Raw genomic sequence first — 18,739 nt, forward strand, 5'->3', positions numbered from 1 at the left:
GCTATCTCTTCCTCAATCTCCAATTAAAAGTTTGGAAACTGCATAGTAAATATTACACAACACATTTCTTACTGTGGAAGGATTTGGTAAAGAAGATTTTCAGCTTTCCGTTTCTCCTCGAGGTAGGCTTGTGTTCGCTCCTCTACCAGGTTTTCCAGGTTATTGGCATATTGTTCCATTCTGGACAGCAGGTTATTGAGAATACTGGTGCTGCCTTCTCTGTTGAGGAAAAAAAAACATTAGACACCTGCTTCCACACATGATGTGTAATTACAGCAGATATACATGATTATAATTACAGCAGACGGATTACAGTAGAAGATTGCATTTATGTGAAATCACTGATAACCCATTAATAATTTAACAAGATGAACTGGAGAGATTGCAGCATATGACTGGTTATGAGAAAAGCATGAGAATAGTTCTGAAAACAGAAAACAGGAACATGTACTCAGTTTTGCAGTTAAGAGCTATAATGCAGTGTAATTCATAAGAAGTATAGCGTAATTAAATAATAAATTATTAAATAAATAAATTATTAAATAAATTATTATTTATTTATTATTAAATTAAGTATAGCATAGTTGCATCTTATAAGGCGGTAAAATGCAGCACTTACGATGAAGTGTGGTCGATTCTGGTTGAATCATGTGCTGCTGGTGTGTGGTCTGCTGAATCATATTGTTCTATTTAGAGGTCAGTGCTCACTCCTACATGAAGCACACTCATACAGACCTGCAGGGCAGCATTCATCTAATGAGCCACACTTCTCAGTAATAATTTTTGAAGTTTAAACTTAGGCAATTGAAAATGGGGAAAAAAAATGATATATTAATAATTAAATTAATATTAATTTAATATATAAATACTAGGGCTGGTAATTTAATGCGTTAATTAGATTAATTAATTATGGTGAAAAATAACACGTTAAAATTATTAACGCATTTAACGCACTTGCCCCGCCCCAGACCTAGGGTCATCTGACATTTCATACAGTTGATTGATGACAAATATGAGGCAGGGCAAGAACTCACTGCGTGATGGAGCCTAGAGAATGTAGTTAGAATGTCCCTAAAATTCAAGATATGGGGCAAAAATGCCCCATTTGAATTTTTGTCTCATATTTATATCATATAGTTAAGCAACAGGCTAAGTACAATATCACACGAGTGCAAATGTGATACTGAACTTATACAACAGTTCAGTAAGAAGTTAATATTGTGTCATTTTAGACACAATGTTCTCAGTTTTGCTCAGTTTTGCCAACGAAAATATAAAGACAAAGTAGAACTGTTCGTCTCCACACAGCGGCATTTCATTTCTTAATGCACGTTTTGAACGAATTGGGTGAACCATGTGCATCATCGCCTGCTCTCTATCCACCTTTTTCTTCAACGCAGAAGTAAGCCTATGGGCGTGACTTCCGGTTCATTAGCCGCTATAGGTAAATAACGAGAAGAATAACAACGTGCAGTAAACTGTAAAACTATTTGATCTACAAACCAGTGTGTTCATAATTAAGATAATACATTAAAATAATATGGTAAGACACACCAATTTTCAATATCAAGCAGCAAAATGAACTGTTTTGTACAGCTAAAAATAGCTGGACGCGGATGAGACCGGAAGCTAGACCCATAGAATTTACAAATGGCCCATTTTTACGGCAAGAAAAAGGTGGATAGCTCTTGCGGTACTTTAATGTCACACACTGATCGGTCTGATGGCGATGATCCGCTTCAAGTCAAACAAGCCTAATAATTCAATGGACCATTCATAAAGAACCATTTACTTCACTCCTGAATGAATCAGCCATTTGAACGAATCAAATGAATGAATAAATGACTCGATGACTTAATCATTAAGACATTTACCACCACCTACTGGCAGTTTTAGTTTATAATTTCATTAAAGAAATCATTTCATATTTCCATACTAATAATAATAATAAAATTAATTATTAAAGGTATAGTTCACCCACCCAAAAATGACAATTTTGTCATCATTTACTCACCCTCATGGTCCAAAAGAGTATATGTAATAAATTTTATCAAACAGAATATTTCTTGCTGAAGCTACTTTTTGTAATGTCTGTTTGATGCTTTACACAATGACTTTAAATTATCTTTTGGGAGTAATTTCTCATTTTTTCTCATTCTCATAATTTCCCAATTTTGGGAGCCAAATTTGATGTGCAATTAATTTGCGATTAATTAGATTAATTAATCGCCACATCATGTAATATTGGTATAATATATATAATATAAAATATTGGTCCCACTTTATATTAAGTGGCCCTAATACCTGTGTACTTACATAGTAACTAGATGTGTACATAGTATGTAACCACAGTGTAAGTTCACATTGGTACATAGTATCTACAGCTGTAATGTTTGTGTAACTACACATATGTAACAACCCACTGAATGGTATGTGTAAATACAAATGTGTAACAGGACATTGGTAACAACACCTTTTGGTAATGAAAGTACAAAAGTGTAACAGGACTAACAGCACTTTTTGGTAAAGACATTGTTACACTTTATATTAAGTAAACAATTCCTATGGATTTACCATGTAATTACTCTGATGTTACACAGCAGCGGCCAGTAAGTTAGGCTTTACATATAAATTGTGGTTGGTGTCCAGAATTTTTACACTTTATATTAAGTGGACAGTTCCTGAGGAGTTACCATGTTAGTACACTGGTATTACAGTGGTGCACCAACTCCACCAACTTGTGATCCAACTCCTCTCACTTAACACATCCCTAAACCTACCCATTTCCACCCCCTGGATCCCATTTCCACCCCTAAACCTACCCATCTCCACCACCTGGACTGGTATTACAGTGGTGCACCAACTCCACCAACTTGTGATCCAACTCCTCTCACTTAACACATCCCTAAACCTACCCATTTCCACCCCCTGGATCCCATTTCCACCCCTAAACCTACCCATCTCCACCCCCTGGATCCCTTTTCCACCCCCTGGATCAAATTGTGCTAATTACTCTTATACATATTGTTGTTACAAAATGTAGTTATATATGTCCTGTTACACATTTGTACTTACACAAACCATTCGGAGGGTTGTTACATTTGTGTAGTTACAGAAATATTACAGCTCTACTATGCAAGTACACAGGTATTAGGGCCACTTAATATAAAGTGGGACCAAAATATTAATTGCTTACCAGCCCTAATAAATACATGAAATTATATTAATACATTTAAGTAACAGTAATAATAACAGGCAAGAATATATTACTCATACTTAGGGGAAGGTTTCCCCTTTAGGGAACTCGTGCTACATCAGAAATGCCTTGGGAATGCCTTTGCGTGACCACGCTCTGAAGCACGTGTGAAATCAGTCCAATGGAATGGCAAGACATCACGAGTAAGGTGACGTAGAGACCAGGAAGCTGAAAAACGCATCAGGTGTAAACAGTAGAAGAGTGTGTTCCTCCCTGCCCGCGCTTCATCACTGGTAGGGATACGCATGATTTATGCGTTGTTTGTCTCAGAGCAGGCTTGTGGCAGAGCGGCTGCAGTCAGATGTGAGATGGCGCCGACGATGATGGCTGCCTCCGTGGCGTGCTCCGCAGTTGTTTTTATGTTTTTGTTAGTTTGTCCTGTCTTTAGTTATATCCCTGCAATCAGTTTCGGAAGTACACACCACCCGATATTTCACCGGTTTTCGATTATTCTGATGTTTTGCTGGACATTGTAGTCGGGGGAGCAGCGGCGCTGTGCAGACGCTTCAGGACGCGCAGACGGGGGAAGCGAGCCGGCGCGCTCGTGAAGCTCAGGCAACGCGGATTCAGGACGCCGTTGCCTAGCATCCATCTGGCAAACCTCTGCTCTCTACCCAACAAAACGGATGAACTCCTTCTGCTCTCCCGGACAAATAAGGATTTTTCAAACTCTGCTGCTCTGTGTTTCACGGAAACCTGGCTGAAAGACGCCATTCCGGACAGCGCATTGAGTCTCCCGGGCTTTCAGCTGTTCAGAGCGGATCGCGACGCAGAATCAACGGGGAAATCACGCCCCCAGCACTGTGGAGAATCAACAACTGGCAGACAATCTGAATGATTTCTACTGCAGGTTTGAAAAAACACCCCACATCCGCCTTGAACACCTCTCCACACAACCATTCACACCTCCAGCAACCCCCCTCTCCCCCACACCTGCAATTCAGATCAGACATACAGACATGAGATAAGAGAGATATTAGAATGAGGTACTGGACAAACATACTTTCACGCCTGTGGCACTGTTAATGAAATAACAATTGGTTATGAAACATTACACTTTTTTTCTCTAGAAAAGATTTATATTTTTAATAAATGCTGTCATTTTAAACGTTTTATTAATCAAAGAATCCTGAAAAAAATATCAATGTTTTCAACATTGATAATAAATCAGCATATCAGTATAATTTCTGAATACTGGAGTAATGGCTGATGAAAATTCAGCTTTTCATCACAGGAATAAATTATAGTTTAAAGTATATTAAAATAGAAAACTTTTATTTTAAATTGCAATAATATTTCACAATATTATTTTGTGAAACAATATTCAGTATTTTTATAAAATAGATACAGCCTTGATGAGCATAAGAAACTTCTTTAATAAACATTATTGATCCCAAACTTTTGAATGACAGTGTATTATACTGTAAAAAAAAAAAGAAAAAATCTCAGGTAACCTAAAATGTGCATCATTTAGTCACGGGTCAAATTAAATACAAATAGCACATTAAAGTTAAAAGTTACACACTTTTTTTGTGCGCGCGCTGTACAGGTCTGGTATAAAGAATGTTTTTGCTCAGGTGGCCGAAATGTCCACCCAATAGAGAAAAGTTTTGCTCAGCAAGAAAAAAAATTAGAGGGAACATTGCCAGGCCAATCTGCTTAAGGACCTTAGGGGAGGATGTCGGCTCTGACAATATTAACCCTAATATTTAACTGGTTTTGGGGCCCTGGAGAAGTTTTCACATACCCTGACATTTGTCCTTTTTTCAGTTTCTTATAAACTTAAGTCTGTTTGATTACACTACATTCAGCACAAACTGGGCTACAATAATATGTGAGCAGGATGAACGTACATATTTGTGTTTTTGAGAAAACAATGTTTATGCGTGGTTAGTACAAAACGCTTCGGTTACTAACGTAACCTCAGTTCCCTGAGATAAGGGAACAAGCGTTGTGTCATTTGCCGTGCTATAAGCTGAATGCGAATCTATGGCTGTTGTTGTAGTTGAAAGATTCTGATGAAATGGAGCTTGGAGCCGACTTATATAGAGGTCGGCTCCTCCCTTTCTGGTGGGCCATTGGTTTGTGCAGCTACACAAACATGAACAAATCAGGCTTTAGTAACAGAGTAAACCGGAGTTTACCCACATTGTACGCAATGCTTGTTCCCTTATCTCAGGGAACCGAGGTTACGTTAGTAACCAGACTAACCACGCATAACCATTGTTTTCTCAAAAACACTGTGTACATATGTACGTTCATCCTACTCACATATTATTGTAGCCCAGTTTATGCTAAATGCAGTGTAATCCCTTTCGAACGGTGTCTCCCGTTGCGTAGAAGGCATATGTGGAATGCATCCAATCACGCCGTGCTATGAGCATATGCAGAATGAATCCTGCTCTGTGAGCCCAGCCTCGAAGCACCCAAGTTAAGGACTCCTAGAAGCATGAGCAAAGTTGAGACCCAAACCAACAGGCTGAGGACCACAAGACAATCTTTCCCACACTTAGGGAGAAATAGGTAAATTAAGCAGACAAAAATCCATGCCTGCAGGGCAGGGACATCTAAGCTATAGAATCTGTCAAAGGTGGATGGCGACGACCAGCCGGCGGCCGCACAAATCTCACTGATTGAAATTCCGCTAGACCACACCCAGGAGGACGCCATTCCTATAGTGGAGTGGGCCCTCCCACCTATCGGGCACTGAGAGCCTATTGAGGCATAAGCCAAGGCTATGGCATCTACGATCCAGCAAGAAAGTCTCTGCTTCGTAACTGGCAGCCCTTTAGAGCGGCCTCCGAAGCAAACAAAGAGCTGCTCTGATTGTCTAAACAGACTACAGTGCTAACATACACTCTAAGAGCCCTTACTGGGCAGAGTGGATTGGGACCCTGCTTACCGTCTGCAGCAGGGAGTACTATAAGGGTGATAACCTGTGCTCTGAACGGAGTTGAGAGCACCTTAGGTACATAACCATGTCTTGGCTTGAGAACGACTCTACAGTCATTAGGCTAAAACTCAAGACAGGAAACACTGACTGACAGTGCCTGCAAGTCACCCACTCACTTCACCGATGCTAACACCAATAAGGCCGCAGTTTGGCCGAATTGAGCGGCTCAAAGTGAGGGCCCTGTAGGGCCCTTAGGACTATGGACAAGTCCCAGGTTGGCATAATATGAGGACGAGGAGGGTTCAACCTCAGAGCGCTCCTCAAGAATTTAACTACTAGGTTGTTTCTGCTGATTGATTGGCCAGCTTTGACATAATAGTTTGCTGTGATAGCTGCCACATAAACTTTGAATGTGGAAGGGGCGTGCCCATTGTCCAGCAACTCTTGCAAAAAAGTTAGCACGTGGGACACCTCACAAAAACCCAGATCCAGGCTTCATGCTGAACACCGGTCATGGAAGACTGATCATTTAAGGGCTTAAAGGCCACTCGTAGATGGTGCTCTAGCCTCTAAAATGGTGTTGTTAACTCTCGCTGGGAGCTGCACATGCTCCCGTTGAGGGCCCAGACATGAAGGCTCCACAGCTCTGGCCGGAGGTGCCAAATCATGCCCTTTGTGTCCGAGAGAATTTCCTTCCTCAATGGTATTGACCACGGCGCTGCTGCTGACAGCTGCACTAACTCGGGGAAAAATGTATAGTTCCTCTACAGTGGGGCCACCAGGAGGACTGAGCATTTGACTTCCCTGACCCGTTTGATGACCTGAGGAAGCAGGGCAATCGGGGGGGAGGGGTGTATACAGACGAATGCTGGGCCAATTGTGGGCCAGGTCATCTCACTACATCAAGAAATAAGTTGGGCAATGAGAGTTGTCTTCTGAGGCAAAGAGGTCAACCTCTGCCCTCCCGAAGACAAACCAAATCATTTGAACCATCTGAGGATGTAGTGTCCATTTTCCCGGAGATACATTACCTCTGGATAGCATGCCCGCTCCAAGGTTCAGACTGCCTGGCACATGAACCGCTCTTAGTAAGAGGAGTTGCTACAAAATTATGTGAAAATCATCCTGCTCACTCATTCACAGAAAACAATATATTGATTTAACTTTTGTAAGACATGTTTTGTGTTAGAAAGGCTATATGCAAGGGGGTGACAATGGCCATGAATATTTAGTGATTCACACCAGAGAGGCAAAGGGCCCTCCCCTAATGGGCCATCAGTGTGATTGTGACTGTGAGGCAGGTAAGAAAGAATGTGAGGAGATTCCAATAATGGGGGGTTGATTATTTGTATTTAATTACAACACAGTATAATCAAAATATACACAGTGAAGGTCAAAGACACATTACTGAGCACTCTGATCTAAACACAGAGACTTGAACAGTCACACACCTTTGTGCCATTGCTGACAACAGATCCTGTTCATGTTGAAACAAGTAAATACTTGATATTTCCAAAGTATTTGTTGCTTCTTTCCATGGATTCAAGAAAAAAACAGCCCCATCATCAGCAGTCATGGAGCTTATTTTACCATATTCATGTAGAATATCAGCCCAATGTAGTTGACCAGCTTCACAGCTTCTGATGTTGGTACAGCATTCTCAGAGAAAATCAGTGAAGTCTTCAAGGTATCTGATCACCAAAAAAAAACAAAAAAAAAACATCTGCTAGCATGACATCAGGAGCAACTATATTATTACATTAGCAATCATTAATGTTGCCCACTCATAACTCAAAAAAAAAATTATAATAACACGATTTTATAGTCATAAACACAAACATACTTCATATGTATTATATAATACAAAAACAATTTATATCTGGGAAACAAAAATTATTGTTAAGCATAATATAAACATCTACATATATTCGTGAACAGAGTATTTCACAGTAAACATTGGTCTAAACATTCTCAGACTCTAACATTCATAGTGTTATAGTGTAAACACTCATATTACTTTTATATCGTATTGTTTTATATTTTATAGAACATTAAAAAACATCCTGGTGTCATGAGACATTTAGATGCAACGAAATGACATTTCAAAATGTTTCACTTGATTTCATACATGTAGTCAGGAATTATAGTTTAGGAAAAGTCTAACTAGTAATGTTACATCACAATAACAACTAAGGCAAGTAATAAAAAATGCCTTACTCATCAGAAATGATTTTCTCCATTGGCTCGCGCCGCGTTTCGCATCACATAGCATCGCATCACATTCTTCTTCTGAGGTAAATTCTGGCTTATTCCTCTCAGCGCGTCTTCTTCCGAAAATGAAAAGTATCCTAGATGGGCGTTTACATTTTTGCGCATCTCACGTGGATGATTATCGTAAGAATAGGTCGTGCGCATGGGCATGATCACATTACAGATAATGAGCTCAGATGGGGAACACTTGCCTCACGTTGGTTTCATAGGAATTACTTTATCAGAGAATATTTGTTTTCGACATGACTTGCATTAATACATTCATTTACAAGTAGACATTTCAAGCTTTATATACATATATTTATCATGTCTGTGAGGCAAGTATTCATAGATTTAGGTTATTTAAGTGTCTGTGAAAAAAGTTGACAGAGACCGAGATGGCAGAGAGCACACCCTGTTGTTTTGTTGTTATTATGACTATACACAAATAAAAGTAGACCCTTTGCAGTTTCAAACGATGCCTTACTTTTATCTGTACGATCAAAAATTACGTATTTTTAGTTCATTTCGTGGTCATTAAGAAAAAACGTGACAAACCGCACCATTCATATTATAGCTACAGTGCATAAAGTGTAAGCATTGGTGACGTTTATGTTCTGTTTTATAGACTTTTAGTTGAAGCTCCCCAGCCCTTCCCGGTGCCTTCTCAGAACCATTTGGTTCGGCTATGTGATTCAGTTTGGCAGTTCTTTTGGCAAACTTTTGGCAAAGTTCAGTGGCATTCTGTTTTCCATAGTGCAAGTTGAGAATGCCGCTGTTCTTCGAGCAGGAGTTGCAACCATTCTGGCCAAGGACGTGATAGAGCAAGTCACCCTAGGGTGCCATTTTGGAGAGTATCATGACGCATGCGCGTCCTTTTCCTGCACGTAAACAACGCATGCTTGTGATGCTGCTGACACGGAACACACATGCGCTGCATCTTGTTAACATTTAGAGCAGAGCATGTGCATGCGTTGTGATACTAACTTTTTGGACCTTGATCGTAGTACCTTTGCTGTCTATGGAGGGTCAGAGAGCCCTCGGATTTCATCAAAAATATCTTAATTTGTGTTCTGAAGATGAACAAAGGTCTTACGGGTTTAGAACGAAATGAGGGTGAGTAATTAATTATATAATTTTCATTTTGGGTGAACTATCCCTTTAATACAAGTCTAGTTTCAATTAGATCCTCTCATCCTCATTTCCCTGACCCACCATGACAGCATTGGAATGGTATTGAGTTTAGATGTAATTTATAGCAGTTCTCCTGCAGATGACTGCACAAGTCTGTCTCCTTGCAATGCACTATAGTTATTTACAATTACTCCAAAGCACTTGATCTACAACGATTTTCAGGTACTCCTCAAGTTACTATGCTTTTGCAAAGCAGCCTATAATTTAAGTTGGTCCATACAATCAGTTCTGTGATCTACTTATGGCTTACCATGCTTTTGGGAAACACTGCCCTGGTTTATACTTAGATATCTGATATTTAAACTTTGTCCAATCACTAACAAGTCTAAAAATGTCAACAAGATGCATTTATATAATGAAGACTAGGCTTTAAGGTCCTTTTTTACATGAAACATACCAGGCATTTTAGTGGAACTTTGTCAATGTCTGTCAAGTGCCCCTTTGGGGAATTAACCATAAATCCTTCACTCGCATCAATAAAAGGCTGTTTATCAATGAGCTGTCAGCTCGAGGACAGATGCTGCATTCTGTTGAAAGATACAATGCTGCTTCTACTTCATGTAAATATTACAAATGTAAGTGATGTGTGGCAGTGTGCAGTGCTTACTTGTTAAATTTTGCAATAAAGATCTTGATGTGGCTGAAGTCAGGCCGTTCGGCAGGGTCTTCAGCCCAACAGCCTTCCATTAAGATGGTCAGGTCCTCACAGTGCCGGCTGTTATCTGTGGTAGGCCTGAAGTACAGCTTCTGGCCATTCCGTACCTTCTGGATTATCTCTGAAACAAAACCAAACCAAACCCTTGTCAGTCATGTGCAACAAATCAGTTTTAATGTACTTGATCTTTGGGGCTTTTACCTTTGGGACTGAGATCCATGCCTTCAACATAAAATGGGCCATTCCTTAGTGCTATCTCCTGTAGTATGATCCCAAAACTGTACACATCTCCTTTCTGGGTTCCTTGGGGCGGATACCTATCATATATCAGCAACTCTGGAGCCGTCCATAGCTTTTCTGAAAAATCCGTTTGGTAAGCAGTCACTAAGTCTGGTCACATTAGTGATTTTATCAGCACTGGGCAAAAGTCAACTGATGCTTCATGTATGAAAATAGAAAATCGAATAGATTCTTACTTGCGTACAGTGCATGTGAGTCTTCATTTTCACAACACGAACGGAAGCTTGCCAGACCATAATCTGCGATTTTCAAAACGAAGCGGCTATCCACCACACAATTAGATGATTTCAGATTGCCATGGGAGCCAATGTAACTGTTATGCAGATAATTCATTCCCTGGGAGCACAGGCATTAAACAGAACATTATGTCTTTACCCACAGTTTATGGGGCAAATAGAACAGAATACACATTTTAAGTTAAACGTGTGTTCCATATTATATTTCTTAATAATACTTCCTTGTACACTTAAAGCTTTAAGAAAATTACTGGGTTGACAGAAGCCAGATAACATATTTCATGATTACCTTTGGAAGACATAATAGAAAAATAAAGATTAAAGTTTATTGTCTTTCACATTAAACAGCAACTGTATTTAATTTAATGCATATATAAATAATAAATATATGATATATATTTAATACTCAGGATCAACAACTTAAGGCAAGTATGTCTGTCAGCCATAAATTCAGATGGCATTGGCCTACTAAATTCAGACAAGTGCTATTTTTAAATCAAACAATGCTTTTAAAGCATTTTCCATCTTAAAAGCCAAAATATGTTTTGTGCATTTAAGCGACAGTTTACTTTGTCGTAGTTTCAGGCCAGTTTTCCAGCAAAACCCAAATGCTTTTATGTGCCTGGGCTCTCAAGTACCTTTGACACTGAACAGAGGATTGATTTACTTTAATGGAGGGAGAATTTAGAGAGAAATTATTTTCATATATCTTTTCCAAAACAATGTCATGTTATCTTTGATGCCAGGCCATTTTCTTTTACTAATGGGGCTCCTCTCAGAAAAGCAAATAATCAAACCAACACTGCTTCATGATTCTGTTTCCCATCTGGCTTTTTAAACAATACATTAGACATTTTAAAAGGCACACCATATTTACTGGATTACAAAAGTGTTGTTTTAAATTTATGATGTTTTTAGTACCAGAACTCATTTGACTAAACGAAACAATATATTAAAAATATTTGTGAATGAATAGGGCTGATGTATATTCTGTATGCACATTTATAAAGGTTATTAGTGGTCTCACAAACCTTCACAATGTCATTAATCAGTGAGTATCGAAACATCCAGTCCAGGTTGATGCTCTCATTTTCAAGGATGTCCTGTAAAAGAACAAACTGAAATTCAACACTGCAAAACATCTGAATATACAGACTTCATTTTCATACAAGCAAATGAAAAATATAAAAATATATAAAACTTTGATTGATGATTTAGATGATATATCATAGACATATGATAGATCATAACAAACAAGGTCATTAATATGGAAATGAAGTAATTGCAATAACATTGTAATAGAGACAAATGTACAGTTGCCTACTTCCCAGAAGTGAACAAAACAAAATGCACTGTAATATTAGCAATGTAAATGTCATTCTTTTAATAAACAATTCACACTGCCTGCGATCACAGAGTAATACTAATAAATAATTAACAATAATGTTGTTGGTTAACAAAAAAAGTTATTTTAAGCATGAACTTGAGGGTATTTACCTGTAGACTTCCCCTGGGGCAATACTCTGTCACAATGCAGATGTTTGGTGGATCGATACAAGCGCCAATAAACCTCGTCAAATGGTTGAAATGCACATCTCTCATCTATTAGTAACAACAAAATGAGTTTTGAATTATAATCTGTATGATGCTTGATAGATTTTTACTTATTCTAAAAAATGTCAAAGACCATGGCTAACAATAAATTAAAATAAAATAAAATAAATGTTTTTCTCAAGTTTCCTCAACAGTTTTTTTTGTCTTCAGACCAAGTCTATAACAGCATGGTAGAACATTTACATCATGGAGCTACAGTGAGTGTCAAAATCTGTATGAGTTCATGTAAACTTTTCTTAGCATAACCTTTGACCTCCATAACACTGAGGGCAAATGTCAGTGAGAACGAAGAAGGAAGTTTCCACTGCCCTATCTTACCCCCAACCCCATATTTGTCTTTGTCTGGCCATTTATTCACTTTGTCCCGACAGCTAATTAGACCGCCAGGGCCATGGTCTGCAGCGATGACACTTCAGGGATGCCTCCTGTTTTACCACACATGCACCAAGCCATGCAGCCCCTCACATTTCCCATCAAAGCTGAGCAGGTTAGAACTGGCCACAAGTCAGCCGGTGTTATCAGCTTTCCCTCGGAATAAGGCCATTATAATAAACTTAGGCTTCAAATAAGTCTGTTATGGGAAGCATGGACTCACTGCATGTTTTTGTTTTTTTTAGGCTCAGACTCATCACGGTGGTCTCAGATAGACAGAGAGAACAGATTCGGCCTATGACCATAATAGTATACTACAATATCATTCCTACTATTTATGCTTTGCACAAACTGTGCATAGCGTGTGAATTTTCTATATGTATACACAGAATACCCTAAATGTCCAAAAAGTATACAACAGAGGACTATTTCTGAGTACTGAGAACAAAGTAGTACTGTATCCCACAATGCAACGTACTCAACTTTGTATTGACCTTCCATACCCAGTGTGACAAAAGAACTGTAGCCAATTTCAACCATGATTTGGTCCGTGATGGTTTGTGGTGGGCTATGTGGTTTATCAGAAATTATCTGTTTGAATGTATATGAGTGTAGCGGTGATGCTTTAAGAGGATGAATTAAAAAAATAACATTAAAAAGCATACAAACTAGCTGCTAAAGCCATAAAAATGTGTGGGTGGTGGGTTTAGAATAGATAAAAATAAATATCACAATAATAGTGGCTGTTGGGCTAGTTGATGACTGTGACCAATACCTAGTTACTATATATCATTCAGATTTTTTTTAAATTGTCTTTTACTTTATTTCTTTAACATCCATTTCCTGACAATGTTCTATGTCTGAAGTTAGTATATCCTTTCCAAAACACCTTGTAGAAATCCAAAAATTGCCTAACCCTTTCTATGGCCTCATATTGGCTTCCCAGCCCCCTCCTGCATGTGTGTGTATTTATGTGTGTAGAAAAGGGGGAGGGTGGGTATGTGTTTTAACCAGCTTGAGCAGCAAGGCTGTCAAGTGGGGTCATAAACGATGGTCTAAACACATACATGACATGCATACCTTGTCTTCTTTTCCAAAATACAGACACATATTTATGCAAACAGGAATTTAACAAAAGACATACAGAACCTCTCTTGTGATTTAATGTGTTCTCTTACATGCTTTAGTTCAAACAGCACTTGTCTGGTGAGCTCAATCCTCTTCTTGTTCACATGTTTGATAGCCACGAGGTTGCCCTTTTGTGAAAGGAAACAAGTATTAAAGATAATCAGATCTGAAAGGTAATAATAGTAAACTGCCATGATGGAAAATTTATATAATTTTTATCTTCTTGTTGTCTTATAGCTGGATCTCAAAAACATTATTGCTCAGAGGTGCTCTTTCATAGCTCATGAGACAAAATGAAGTTTTAAGTCATTTAAGTAATTATGTAATTGATTTATTTTTGCATTTTAGGGAGAACATCTGAGGCAAAGTTACTTGAATTAAATGCCAATGAAACTGAGAACTCCATTAAGGCTCCTGAGCTATAAAATAACCTTGGAGCAATAAAAAAAAATCCACTGTGTATGTGAACAAAGTAAAATTATCTCTTTAACTGTATATACTGATACTGAAATAATGGCATGCAAAATAATGAATTTGATCATTTGCTTTGTCCTTGTCAATGGCCACAGTGACAGCAAAAATATTCAGCTGGCTCAGTGGACATGTGATGCCTCAGTGTCCTTTTTAGCTTACACTGTGAGACAAAGAGGTGACAGTGACTTCTTTGTTTATACAAAGTACATACATTTTTCACATTTCCTCATAATTAAAGCTTTTCAGAGAAGTGCTCTAATAGTTCTTGGTTGGTGACCAACCAAATATATTTCATTTTGCTTTCAAACATGGGCTACCTTCCAAAACCTAGTGGGCTGCCTACCTAGACAACAGTTTTAGGCATGACACACTCCAAACAAGCATGTAACAAAAATATGCTGCCATATTACATTGCTCTCTGGAGTATTCAACTGTGATTTGTCAGTAATGGCAGTCTGCAGTCTATATTCTTCGATAATGACACTACACTGTATAACTGACACAATATTAACATAATAACAGGTACAATAAGGTACAGTCTTGCCACTTATTACACAGCTTTTCACCACATAAATAATTATGGGGACAAGAGATATTGATTGTCAGTCGCAATATTCTGTGTGTTATTCCCCCAAAACAACCGTCATCATTAGCAATGCCAAATAATACACCGCTCATCTGGGCATTTGAGGCTGGCACTTCTTTCACATCTGTCATATTACACCACCATGCTGTCTCTCGTTTCATTCAAACGCAACTGCTATCATCTTGCGCCTCAGCTAACATAACATTTTATGTCCTCGTCATTAATTATGTTGAGAAAAGCTGTGTAATTAGTGATACAGCTGTGCATTATGCCTTAAATGTCTGTCTTATCTGAACTTTTGTCTAGTCTCAAAGCTTTGTTAGGAATTGTTTTTCTTTGCGAAAGCCTTGCATTTAAAGAGCTATTAAATATTTCAACGCAAATCAAATTTCGTGTCTAATTGTTTACTTCTGTAGTCACGTTATAAGAGGGAAAATGTACATTCAGCCGGTTGCTATCACAGAATAAACCGCTTCGGAGTCAGGGTGTATTCAGCGATAACAACCTGCTGGATGTACATTATCCGTTACTTATACTATATTACTATATTATTATATATATTATATTATTAGAACAATGATGGTGTCATGAAGCTTAATTACAAAAATTCTCTAATACACCTGTACACTGCAAAGTCTTTTTCCTCCATCTTATGTTACTGCCATTTTAACATTTGTGATCCAATTATTGCAGCATAGCACACATAGCAATGAGGATCGACTTTAGAAGCTGCAAAGCTGCATTAAAGTGTGATCTTAAAGCAACATATTGAGTTGGTAGTGCACCCACTCTCCATTTCTCCAGTGAATACACGTGTGTGGGTGTGCAGCAGAGGGAGGATGTCAGAAGAACTCAGGCGCACCTTAAAATAGCCTGTTTTTGCAAATAGCTGATATTTTCCATGCGCAGTTATCAAGGACCCATAGCTGGAACCTCTCTGAAAAGGAAATACAGAGAGAATGCAATACTAACATGCATTTAAGACAAAGTAATTTCATTATGCACATCAGAAAAGAAAACATGTCTACGGTGGGCTCCAAATTCTGAGACAACTGTTTCTGTTATTTAGATTTGATACAATATTGTTTGTTGCAAATTATATTATCAGCATAGGATTTGGAGTGAAAAGTTTAATTTTGTTCAAATTTAAAGGGGTCATATGACATTGCTAAAAAGAACATTATGTTGTGTATTTGTGGAAGCATTTGTTGCATCCAGTGGGGACATAATTACTTATTATAATGACTTATACTGTCTTTTTACGTGTTGCGTTGCGTATCGCGCTGCGTAAACATAAAACCATGTGTGGATAAACGACAAACTGCTAAAGTGCTACTCTACACTGCTCGAAACTCGTGTTTGAATCGTCAGTGGCAAATTCTTTAAATATAAAAAACTTACAGTCTGTGAGACAGAACAGCCAGCATTGTAGTCTACTCTACCAGGATCAGGAAACAGTCCTCCATAAAATGCGCTAGACACATCTGAATATTTGGGTTGAACTGTTCTGGAACAGTGTTGTAAATACAACTTAACCACTGATTTCTAGTTGTGTCCTCTTTTGGAAGCGTGACGTAGACATGTGGGGGCGTGTGAGAATGAGCCGTTTTAGGTAGGTGTGGTTGACTCTTAACTTTTATAAAGAATATCTTTTTGGATTTGAGACTTTAGTCTTTGCAACTTTACAGATCTTCTTTATGCACCAAGAGCTTGTAACACTCCAAAGAGAAAGGAAAAATTGAAATCGCATCATATGACCCCTTTAATTATTAAAATGAACAATTACCTCCTTTTATATACAGCTCACATGGTCAGTGTCACAGTTTGTCACAAATCTGATTAATCTACAAACAGTTAAATTTAACCATTTTAATAATAATATTCCATCATTTTACAAAACTTAATTAAAATTTTACTTCTAGGTTTAATGGGAAAAAATCCTGGTACTTTTGGACTCTACTATAGTTTTAGTTGACTAAAATATACAAGAAATATATCTGAAGGTGCATTTTAATGCTTCACACCAAAAGTTTTTTCCAAAGACTCTGAAAACGGACATTAGCTTGATTGAGTTAAAGTGGCACTCATTAATATACAGAATAAAAAAAGAAAAACATTGAACATTTGAGAATTAGATATTTTTGTACGAGGAGAAGAAAAGCATTAAAAGCTTCATTTAAATAACATCAGGGGAGTAGAATGAATCATACATTTAGTCCAATGATGTGGAACAAATTTGGAAAGGTATTCCGAAATGTGTAATACTGTATACGGTGGTCTGGAAAATGCATTGGCCTTCAAAACGCATGTTCCAAGTGTGAGGCCAAAAGAACCTAATAAAAACCACTGTATATGTGTTTGTGTGTGCATGTGTGTGTGTTTACTAGGAAAACAATAAGTCTGCTAATAATCCACAGCAGATCATGATACATGATGTGTTTTGTGTAGGAGACCAGGCAGTCAAACTGGAACTTATTTGAACAAGTATTTAATACGAGTCTGCTACTATAAAACTGAAGAATGTGTAATGTGTCAAAAATGTGTAAACTATAAAGATTTTGATTTCTGATCTGTGTCTAGTCTAGTTTATTCTATTTATCTCATATAAATTCATTGAAATATTACAGGGTATTAAACCCATTTTGAACTGTTTTGGCATTTGAACAGACTCGATTAGGTAAATAGAAGCAAACCTGTGAGCTTGTCATGAATTTGTTTATTCTCTATTTTACAGAGAATTCAGATTAACTAAATCAGGCTACTTTTGTGACCAGCTAACTGACTAAGGCATCATTGTAATTCCCAAGGAATGCCGTTTTAAATGGACATGGCAAAACAGTGCCAGGAATTACAGCCAAGTACAAAAAGGCATTTTTATGAGATAAATTAAAACCATATGGACATGGGCTGAAACAGGAGGAAACCTCTTTTATTCGACGTTGTTTATACAAAAACAGAAACTCAAAGACATTTCGTCTTTTAAATATAGATTTGATCCTTGCTCTTTTAAAATCTGTTTAGAGGTGGCCAGCCGGAAAACAGATCAGTTTTATGCAGCTTTATCCAAAATATGAGAATACCCGAGAGCACTTGTACCTGGGAAAGAGTGAGACGGCCCCACCGTATCCTCCAAAGCATCCCAGCTAACTCTTTCTCCAACTTTAGTTTCCTAGAAAAGAGCAGATCGGATTAAAGCAATGGACGACCAGTGCAAATAGAAAACCGTGTTTTGGCAACATTAGATGCTGAACTAGATTTTTACATTTTCCAGTGTTGTTATGTGGGTGCAAAGGTTTTCTGAGTGGTTTTTATGTTGTTATATGGTTGCTAAAGTGTTCAGAGTGGTTGCTAAGGCATTGCTATGTGGTTGCTAGGGTGTTCTTGATGGTTGCTTATACTTGATGATTTTTTTGTCCCATGCCAAAAGATCCCACTCTCAGGTCTCCATGATATTATGGTCTCTAGATGTGGTTCAAATCGTTCCCTTCATATATATGGGATTTTGTGTGTGTTTTTTTTTTTTATTATAAACTGGATTTGAGATTTTGGATCTTGTCTGTATATCACAAACAAATATTGGGGTTTTGAAAAAGTATAGTACCTTTGTAAGAACCGTGAAAATGTTTTGGAAATACCATTTCATTTTGCACAATTAGTTTAAATAACCCTTACACTAAAAGTCTATGTAAGATAAAACTAAGGTGGAAACAATTTTTGCAGCAGACTGAGTTGAAGTTTGATGGGCGATAAAATGTGAGCCAATCTTAGGGTCACTGATGTC

At 37.9% G+C, this 18,739-nt stretch overlaps 1 protein-coding gene across 1 annotated transcript in view; it reads right to left on the reverse strand.

The window, feature by feature from the left end:
• LOC107683705 (atrial natriuretic peptide receptor 2-like) overlaps positions 1 to 18,739 on the reverse strand; it is a 52,678-nt gene that overhangs the window by 9,600 nt on the left and 24,339 nt on the right. The window contains exons 8-16 of the mRNA XM_016479773.1: positions 18,055 to 18,127; positions 15,821 to 15,895; positions 13,949 to 14,026; positions 12,282 to 12,386; positions 11,816 to 11,887; positions 10,725 to 10,884; positions 10,450 to 10,605; positions 10,201 to 10,369; positions 73 to 219 (exon numbers count right to left, since the gene is read on the reverse strand). Coding sequence (XP_016335259.1) covers positions 73 to 219; positions 10,201 to 10,369; positions 10,450 to 10,605; positions 10,725 to 10,884; positions 11,816 to 11,887; positions 12,282 to 12,386; positions 13,949 to 14,026; positions 15,821 to 15,895; positions 18,055 to 18,127 — 1,035 coding nt within the window. The remainder of the gene's footprint in view (positions 1 to 72; positions 220 to 10,200; positions 10,370 to 10,449; positions 10,606 to 10,724; positions 10,885 to 11,815; positions 11,888 to 12,281; positions 12,387 to 13,948; positions 14,027 to 15,820; positions 15,896 to 18,054; positions 18,128 to 18,739) is intronic.

Source organism: Sinocyclocheilus anshuiensis, unplaced genomic scaffold (genome assembly GCF_001515605.1).
Source record: "Sinocyclocheilus anshuiensis isolate Anshui unplaced genomic scaffold, SAMN03320099.WGS_v1.1 scaffold3298, whole genome shotgun sequence".
NCBI lineage: Eukaryota > Metazoa > Chordata > Actinopteri > Cypriniformes > Cyprinidae > Sinocyclocheilus > Sinocyclocheilus anshuiensis.